At 37.6% G+C, this 10,011-nt stretch overlaps 2 protein-coding genes across 15 annotated transcripts in view; both read right to left on the reverse strand.

Moving 5' to 3' along the window:
- Positions 1-5,869: 5,869 nt before the first annotated feature.
- LOC137072886 (uncharacterized) lies at positions 5,870-9,012 on the reverse strand. Its single transcript, XM_067440884.1, has 2 exons — positions 7,662-9,012; positions 5,870-6,955 (listed from the first exon to the last, which is right to left on the reverse strand). Exon 2 carries the CDS (start codon positions 6,944-6,946, stop codon positions 6,344-6,346), a length of 603 nt encoding a protein of 200 aa, XP_067296985.1. The 5' UTR covers positions 6,947-6,955; positions 7,662-9,012; the 3' UTR covers positions 5,870-6,343.
- Positions 9,013-9,203: 191 nt separating this feature from the next.
- Positions 9,204-10,011, reverse strand: part of osbp (oxysterol binding protein) — a 33,858-nt gene continuing 33,050 nt past the window's right edge. For all 14 annotated transcript variants that reach the window (XM_067440865.1, XM_067440859.1, XM_067440854.1 and 11 more), the window contains one exon: positions 9,204-10,011. This exon is cut by the window's right edge and continues 1,318 nt beyond it. The gene's annotated coding sequence lies outside the window, so the exon portion shown is untranslated.

The following is a 10,011-nucleotide window of genomic DNA, read 5'->3' on the forward strand; positions in this document are numbered from 1 at the left end:
ATTGGTGTCAATCTGAACACATTCATGAACAAACCACCACAGCAAGATCAGCCCGTGCCTGGGAGGTGGATGACCAAACCTGGACTCTCTCAGACCAGACAATTCATTCAGGGTCCTCACCATGTTTCCTGATAATTCTGCTGAAAAAAAAAATAGTGCACTTATAATGCAATAAATGTTATACAACCCCGATTCCAAAAAAGTTGGGACACTGTACAAATTGTGAATAAAAACAGAATGCAATGATGTGGAATTTTATGATTTTATTCAGAATACAACATAGATGACATATCAAATGTTTAAACTGAAATAAATTATAATTGTAAGGGAAAAATAAGTTGATTTTAAATTTAATGGCATGAACACATCTCAAAAAAGTTTGGACAAGGTCATGTTTACCACTGTGTGGCATCCTCTCTTCTTTTTATAACAGTCTGCAAACGTCTGGGGACAGAGGAGACAAGTTGCTCAAGTTGTCCCATTCTTGTCTAATACAGGCTTCTTGTTGCTCAACTGTCTTCTTTGTTGCATCTTCCTCTTTATGATGCGCCGAATGTTTTCTATGGGTGAACGATCTGGACTGCAGGCTGGCCATTTCAGTGCCCGGATCCTTCTACGCAGCCATAATGTTGTAATTAATGCAGTCTGGCATTGTCATGTTGGAAAATGCAAGGTCTTCCCTCAAAGACAACATCTGGATTGGAGCATATGCTGTTCTAGAACTTGGATATACCTTTCAGCATTGATGGTGCCTTTCCAGATGTGTAAGCTGCCCATGCCACACACACTCATACCATCAGAGATGCAGCCTTCTGAACTGAGCGCCAACTTGGGATGTCCTCGTCCTCTTTAGTCCAGATGACATGGTGTCCCAGTTTTCTGAAAATACATTTTAATTCGTCTGATCGCAGAACAGTTTTCCACATTGCCACAGTCCATTTTAAATGAACTGGATGCCTCTGAACTTGGGGGGAGCACCGGGTGAACTGATGGCATAGCCGAATCTGTTGGTATGAATGAGCCAGCAGGACGTGCTGGGGAGTGCTAGCCAGGCCCCAAGAAACAGTACCAACAGTGTCAAAGGAACCACAGATGTACCAGCGGTGGGGTAGCATGGTGGAACACAGGGACCCAACTTGGGAGGCTCCATGGCGGCCAGCAGTGGGGTCTGAGTGTGCAGTGCAACATTTACCTGGTTTTGGTTTGGCAGAGAAGTGAGAAGACTTTGTTGCGTCCTCAAACTGCCACTGCTATCCACTGGCGAATGAGAGTGGTGAGGCTTTTCACCCCCCACTGCTCTCTGAACCCTTTTGAGGCCCAGAGATAGAGGAAACTGCTCCTTTATTGACACTTTGGGCTGCTGCTGGAGCTGGGCAGGAACGGGGGGGGGGCCTTGGTAGAATCATTTCTACGTTGAAGAAATTAATTGCAACTTCTACTCAATCGGCTCACGAAACCATCAAGACAGCATCCGGACGCTCGTTCAACAGCTAAGGCATTGCAAGTATTGTACAATAAACTAAATAAACAGAGATTTAGTATAAGCTGCAGACCCCTTTTAATAAGGTGTTTTGAACTGATAAACTGGTGGTTCTGTGTTTAGATGGTTCATAGCTTCATTTACCTGTTCTGTTTCTGGTTTCATTCACTTTCAATTTTATCCAAATATGCGTGATTGTGTGTTTGTTAGTTTGGTTATGTGTTTGTGATTTAGTTTTGTACACATTTTACACGAGTTTTGATTTTAGTCCCTGCTTGTAAATGAATGTCCCTTTAACAATAAGATCATGCTATCGCGACATGCTAAGAAACAGTTATTTTTATGAAATAACAAAAAATATCCTTTCTGCGAGTGTTCGCTGAGTGGACGAACAGGTAAATTGATTGTAATATAAATTCAGCTACATCAAGTTAATTCACTTAACTGATCCAAATAACTAATTATAACAATTATATAACGATCAGACAAATTATACAGTGTTCTCAACATGTTCATTACAAATACTTTTTTTAAAGGACTGGTTTTACTCTAACAATGGTGGACAAATGGTGGCAAATTCTTTTTTGTATCAAACATACAATTACAGAAAAACTGCAAAATGCAAAGCCAAGAATGAACATAATGAGCACTTAAACCAGCCGGACTTCAGTTAAATCAGCTCATTTCCTCATTGGTGAACTCGGCAGAATTATTCATTATTTGGGCTAATTTTATGGGCTTTTCAGCTCAGCTCACAACTAACATTTAAATCCATTGACCAAAACACATGTACAGACACTGATCACTTACACAGAAATAAAAGAAGAACGATAACTGCACCTCTAAGAATCTTGTAGTCTGTTGAGTGAGATAAACTGATTTATCTGTGAGCTGGAGTAAAATAAAAGGTCTCTCAAAAGGGATTATTCAGTGCTCTCACCGTGTCTCTGATAATTCTGCTTTTGTAAAAGATTGTTGTATCCAGCAGTTCCTTGCATGCAGCAGTTTCCACAGTGTCTCGTGTGAGGTCAAAGTCACTATATAGACACTCCTAATCTGGGTTTGTAACTGGAAAGCAATAACAATCAGCAATATAAATGTAAATGAATCCACCCTTCCCTGTAGAAGTGATGATCAGTATAGTTCATACTCTGAAAATTTCTTTGAGGGTGGAGCAAAGATCTGCGAACAGAAACTGATGCTGCTCCACATCAGATAAATGCATGAGCAGAAGAAATCTGACAGGCTAATGAGAGAGAAGTGGAATTAGTTTGGGTAGCATTTAATATTTTCTGTTGGTTGCTTCCCTTTTAACACTAAAATCCTATTATCTGTTCCGTCAGAAATATTCAATAAAGAAAGAAAATTCGATTTCAACCAACGCTAGTCTCATCCTGTTGGAAAATAAAATCTGCACTTCCATAAAGTTGGTCAGCAGCAGGAAGCATGAGTTGCTCCAAAACGTCCTGGTATATGGCTGCGTTGACCTTGGACCTCAGAAAACACAGGACTCTGGGACCCTGATTTCCAAAGAAAATGCTAAATTTACTTTCATCAGAGAACATAACGTTAGATCACTCAGCAGTCCTTTTTGCCTTTAGCCCAGACAAGACGCTTCTGACGCTGTCTGTTGTTCAAGAGTGGCTTGACAGAAGGAATGCGACAGCTGAAACTCATGTCTTTCATACGTCTGTGCGCAGTGGTTCTTGAAGCACTGACTCCAGCTGCAGTCCACTCTTTGTGAATCTCCCCCATATTTTCAAATGGGTTTTGTTTCACAATCCTCTCCAGGGTGTGGTTATCCCTATTGCTTGTACACTTTTTTTCTACTACATCTTTTCCTTTCCTTCGCTTCTGCATGAATGTTCTTGGACACAGAGCTCTGTGAACAGCCAGCCTCTTTTGAAATGACCTTTTGTGTCTTGCCCTCCTTGTTCAAGGTGTCAATGGTCATCTTTTGGACAACTGTCAAGTCAGCAGTCTTGCCCATGATCGTGTAGCCTACAGAACTAGACTGAGAGACCATTTAAAGGCCTTTGCAGGTGTTTTGAGTTCATTAGCTGATTAGAGTATGGCACTAAGTGTCTTCAATATTAAACCTTTCACAGTATTCAGATTTTCTGAGATACTGAATTTGGGATTTTTCTTAGCTGTCAGTTATAATCATCAAAATTAAAAGAAATAAACATTTGAAATATATCAGTCTGTGTGTAATGAATAAATATATAACATACGGTACAAGTGTCACTTTTTGAATAGAATTAGTGAAATAAATACACTTTTTGATGATGTTCTAATTATCTGACCAGCACCTGTATCTTAAAGGGTTAGTTCACCCAAAAATGAAAATTATGTCATTAATTACTCCCCCTCATGTCGTTGGACACCTGTAACACCTTCGTTCATCTTTGGAACACAAATGAAGATATTTTTGTTGAAAGCTGATGGCTGAGAAAGGCTTCAGAAAGGCCTCCATTGGGATTCAGTACATTTCGACTGACCCACTCACAAGACCCATAAAAGGCACTAAAGACTTCGTTACAAAGTCCATCTCACTACAGTGGCTGTACAATCATTTTACAATGCAACGAAAATAGTTATTGTGCGCACAAAAATCAAAATAACGATATAATCCACCAAATTATTGACGTGAACTCACCGCATGCGCGAGAATATGACGCAGCTCCGCCGTTCCAATCATAGCGAATACATGACCCGGAAGAGGAGGAGCGCCGCTATCGCGTGAGTTCATGTCGGAGACCTACACGGAAGACAATAATCTGGCAGATAAAGTCATTATTTAGATTTTTTTTTGCGCACAAAAACTGTTCTCACCGCTTGGTACAATGATTGTACAGCCACTGTAGTGAGATGGACTTTGTAACGAAGTCTTTAGTGCCTTTTATGGGTCTTGTGAGTGGGTCAGTCGAAATGTACTGAATCCCAATGGAGGCCTTTCTGAAGCCTTTCTCAGCCATCAGCTTTCAACAAAAATATCTTCATTTATGTTCTGAAGATGAACGAAGATGTTACGGGTGTCCAACGACATGAGGGTGAGTAATTAATGAAACAATTTTCATTTTTGGGTGAACTAACCCTTTAAGTAATCTAATGTCTAGGGGTTCTAAAAATAGTTTTTTTTATGTGGCTCAATTTACCCCATGTTAGGGGTAAGTTGATCCGAGTCAGTGGGTGAATTACACCATCTGGGTGTAAACGAGCCAATCTGAATCAGTCCCATGTGAAATTTGTAAAGATAATTACCTCTTTTAAAAACAAATTTAATGGGTTAGTTCTCCCAAAAATGATTTACGCCCCCCTCAAGACAGGTGTATATGACATTCTTCTTTCAGACAAAAACAATCATTATATTTAAACATAAAACCTGCTCTTCCAAACTTTGGCAGCCCAAAATTTGAAGGCCAAAAAAGTGCATCCATCTTTTATAAAAGTAAGGCTTTGAGTTTGCCATGAGTTCGTGAAAGAAAAATATCCCTATTTATTTAACATGTTATAAAGTAAAATATTAAGTTTCCCCAGACCGCCTTCCATATAATTGTATCAATGGATGGATGCCATTATACAGCAGTGAATGGTTTAAAGAGATTTAAAGAGTAAATCATTTGGTAATTTTCATTTTTAGGTGAGCTATCCCTTTAACAATCAAATGATCTTTTACATATGTTTTTTCTTAAAGTTTTTTTCTTAAACTTGACACAAACCCAACCAAATTAAGTTGAAATTTCAATATCTTTAATTTCTTTCAATAGTTTGCATTTCTGAAACAATATAAACACCAAAGTTGTACATTTGCCAAAAAACGAGTTTGTTGAGTAAAAATGTAATAAAAGCTGAATAAATGTCACTGAAACTAATAAACATTTTATTCAAAACGTTCTTGGCTGTGGTTTTTCTGTAGTGTTGAAGGCCTATAGGGACTACAGGTGGAAATATATATTTATATGATTAGGCATCTTCTGGTTCTTATGAGAGAAGGATTGTTCCTATTAAATAAACTTAAAACTAAAAAATAGATTAAAATAAACCAGTTTCATTACATTGAAATTATACAAGTTTATACTTCAGAGGTTTAACTTAACTACAGTGCCTTATGGTGCATGGGGTAAAAACCTAAAAAACAACATCCTACCTTACCAATTCAGGAGAATATTTAGCTAAATGGTTTGCATTATACATTGCTAAATAAACAACATGGATGATAAAAATGTTTTAAAACTGGACAAATTTTCTTTGACGTGGGTCAACTTACCCACTGGCTCATCTTACCCCATCTCTCCCCCTACCTGTTTTCAAGGGCATCTGATATTAGGCTATACGTACCAAAATGCTTTTACACAAAGAAAAAAAGACCAGTTCGAAGTACGAGTTTCCAAAGTCATTTTATTTTAAACCAAGCCAGAGAAATCACACATTTATTAGAAATGGAAGGAAATTAATCAATATTTGTGCTTGGCTATAACAGGAGACAGAACATGATATGACATATAATAGTGACATATAAGAAGTGCTTTTTAAAACTTTGAGTCAACTGAACCAAGTGCTTCCCAAAAATGAATCTTCGAAGCATTTGAAACTGCTGGTTTAAGTCGAGTTAATGCATTCAAGTCAACTTTTATGAACTTAAATGATAAAAAAGGCTCGATTCATTTACAATCACACATTCAATACATTAAATACCACCCAATCCTCACACCGCTGACATTTCAAAACAGGATCATAAAGGATTTCCCTGCACATCACTAATGATTTTTTTCCCCATCAATTCAAGGTAAAAGATTATTTATATAATATATATTTATATAATAACCATGAATAAAATGAGAGTAGTTTAGCTCTTTATATCTAAAGGATGGCACACCAGGAGTCATCTTTAGGCGGCGGCGGCGGCGTCGTCGGACGATGATAACTCTGTAATCTGACTTGATTTTTATTTGTTGGCGTGTTAGTGAGCTGGGACAGATACTGCTCTAGACTCTTGTTCTTGATGATCTGGAGAAGGCCCTGACTCACTCGGAAGGTTTTGCTGCTGTCGAATCGTTTCGAGTCGCTGTGTTCAGTCACATACACCCTGTTGAAGTTGCCGTTGGTGTCCAGACGCACAATAATGCGATCCTTGTTACTGTCAGGAGCAGGCCTATTGCGGTTGTAATTGGCCCTGACATAATCTGGGAGCTGTTCTGCTCCAGGATAGTTCAGGTTGCCCACCTCATAGTATGGGAGATTCTGAACGGGCACAATGCGATCCTCTTCATCTTCAATTCGGTTTTGGTACTTGTGGAAGCCAAAGTCTCCATCCTGAGGCCCGATCAAGGGGGCAATTTCACCATTGCTCAAATCAATGCATTCATGAGCAAACCAGTACAACAGGTTCAGGCCATGTCTCGGCCCCGGCTTACCAAAGCCTGATTGTGCCAGCTGAGGAAGTTCATTCAGGGTGCTCACCATGATGGACGACTGTGTGAGAGAAAGAGCCAATGATGAAATATTGAACTATTTAAACTAATAGTAAAACATACAACCAATAAAAAGATATGTGCTTAAAGGGATAGTTTACTAAAAACTATTTTAAAAAAAAAAAAAATTTTTAATTCTGTCATCGTTTAAACACACTTTTATTGTTCCAAACCTGAATTTATTTCTTGATGGACCCTATTGTATTATTTGTTTCATATTATGGGGCCCATCAATTTATAGGTGAACTTTCCCTAAGCAAAAAAACAGACCTGGATTTTCCCCCCCGTCAAGTTAAAATATAGGGAACTATAACTATATCTTACTTTTTAAGGGAACATGCTGTAATTGATCACAATTTGTATCTTTCACAGTTGTAGCTAGTAAAATTTTTTAGAGTAACTTACCCATAACGTGATTTTACAAGTAGAAAACATAAGCACAAATATTCCATATAGACTCATTTAATACAAGGTAGTGCTTTATATATATATATAGTGTATTTTTTTTCAACATGGTAACTAGATGGTAAATGTGAAAAGTAAATATGCATTAAGGTTTTATTTTCTCTCTGCAGATGCAGAGTTGATGCTTCTCAAAGTATATCCCTAAAACCAAGTGGAAAAGAAGCACATGGGTATTAAGCATCACAAGCATTTCAAATACTTTAAAATACCTTTATGGACAACGCAAATATCTAAACTTGTACCTTGTATCAATTGTATGATGAAGACTTATCCTCCAAATGTCTCGCAGTCCTCTGAGTTCAGAGACGAGGCGAGGCGGCTCATTTTAAAACGGCTCCTTTAAGACACGCCCCCTTTGAAAACGTCACAGCTGGAAAATAGAAACTTAACGTGTGCTAGTTTTCGCATAATTGAATTGTGTAAAACAGTATGTGATATAATATTAGTATGCTCATGTCACATGACCCCACTGCATTGTGTTTAATGCAACGAAAGGGATCTTGGAAACAAAAGTTATTTAGCCTTTTTTTTAATATACAACTGCAATATACTATTTACTACAAACAATAAGAGCGTATGCTATTGCAAACATATCTGGTGTCTGTTATTACACCATTAAAACACATTTACGTTAATAATATCGGTCTGAAAATTTGGCACTATTACAAATGCATCTGGATATATAGCCTATATGAAAATACATTATAAAATATTAAAACGCAGGAAATCGCAGAGGCAACATTTGACTGCCAATTTGTTTAAACACACTCAAATTAATGAAAACTTTTAACATTAAAATAAATTTTCTAAAATGTACTCAAATGATAATAGAAAAAGTAATGCATGTGATGTTTGTAAGCTTGTTCTAAGGAAGATGATACACAATTAAGTTCAGATCTAATTCAAAACATTAATAAATACTTGTTACTAATATAATAATAACTTGTGTGCATTGAGTTAAACGTTTTGCCAGAAATAGCAATTAAAAGCTAAAATATTTACACAAAGAATCAGTCAGATTTAACTGTAAAATGGTCAAGAGAATCATATTTATCCTTTCAAGCATTTTACTATTGACTGTTGGGCAGGTGGATTTGACTCGTTTACTGCTCTAATATGATTTAAATAAACAGATTAAAATGTATTTTACACTAATATCTGAGTTTCAGAGTTAAAAATCATTGTATTTTAAAATAAAAAACAAAGCATTGAACACACTTTGGACAGTGAATTTCAAAGACTTTTCCAGACATTCTTAAATAAAATTCATTTTATAGAGAACATGGGCAGGTTTTCACTGGTACTAGTCAAGTATGACCCCCACCCCAAAAAAGAAAAGATGATTATCTAGCATTAGCTAGCCAATGAAATACTTTGAAGGGGAAAACAAATAACACAAGCCAGCTAAACTTCAGCTGCATATCTTAAGGAGGAAAACACATTTTCCTGTAAAAAGGTGGCAGTCCTCCAAAAGCACAGGCAGGAAACCGAAACTCATCATCCATCGGTTGCTTTTCCACTCATGACCTTGAAGAAAAATATGCAAAAAATGTAAAGCAGGGCTATTACCCTGGAGGGCCAATGCGGTGCAGAGTTCAGCTCCAACACTAATCAAACACACCTTAACTTGCTAATCAATGTCTTCAAGATCATTAGAAAATCACAGGTGGGTGAGTTTGATTAGGGTTGGAGCTAAACTCTGCACCGCATTGGCCCTCCAGGGTAAGATTTGAATAGCCCTGATGTAAAGGGTGGCTCTTGATAATGACAGGCGTGACAGAACGTTGTGTGTTTGACCGTTTCTTTTTCAAACCAGCTTTTATTATCAGCATCATCTGCACCATGACGACAGTCAAGAGCAATTGTGTGCCGTAACACAATGATCAGAGGCCAAGAGAGGGACAACACGAACAGGACAAAGAAGGAGGAAAACTTCAGGAAGGACAGTCAAAGAAAAGACATCAAACGACGACAGATGTACAAATAAAAAGAGACTGCAAACAAAGAATCTGAAAGTATTAGAAACAGCAGTAAGGTGAAACTGCAGTTTTAACGGAAAAGGATGACGCAAAGGATGATACATGTATATAAAATTTCATTCAAGGACAATGAGCAAACGCACTGTCATTGCTATGGGAGAAAACAGACGAGTCGTCGCTTCCCATGTCAACAAAAAACAAAACAGATAAAAAGTCAAAATAACTGTGTTGAACCCTCAAACTACATCAAAATTACCATCATAATTATAACTCTAGCTGTCAGTGTCAGCATTAGAAGAATTGGTATTATTAGTATGAATATTCATTATTTGATATATATATATACACAAATATCTGCAATGTTTTTTGCATTGCTGTCTCCCCCACGCATGTGTTTAAGTACACTTGAAAATAAAATGCATTTTTTTTCTTTTTTGTTTCACTGGAATATACAACAAACCCCAAATACGTTACTCATGATCACGCACGCACGCACAGACACACACACACACAGTAGTTTGAGAGTTCTCCCTTGACCTCACATGTCCATTTGAATACACTCACACACGTTCATGCGCACTTGAGCGCCTCCGTTTGTGGACAGTGTTTTTCT

Source organism: Pseudorasbora parva, chromosome 4 (assembly GCF_024679245.1).
Source record: "Pseudorasbora parva isolate DD20220531a chromosome 4, ASM2467924v1, whole genome shotgun sequence".
In the NCBI taxonomy this organism is placed as follows: Eukaryota; Metazoa; Chordata; class Actinopteri; order Cypriniformes; family Gobionidae; genus Pseudorasbora; species Pseudorasbora parva.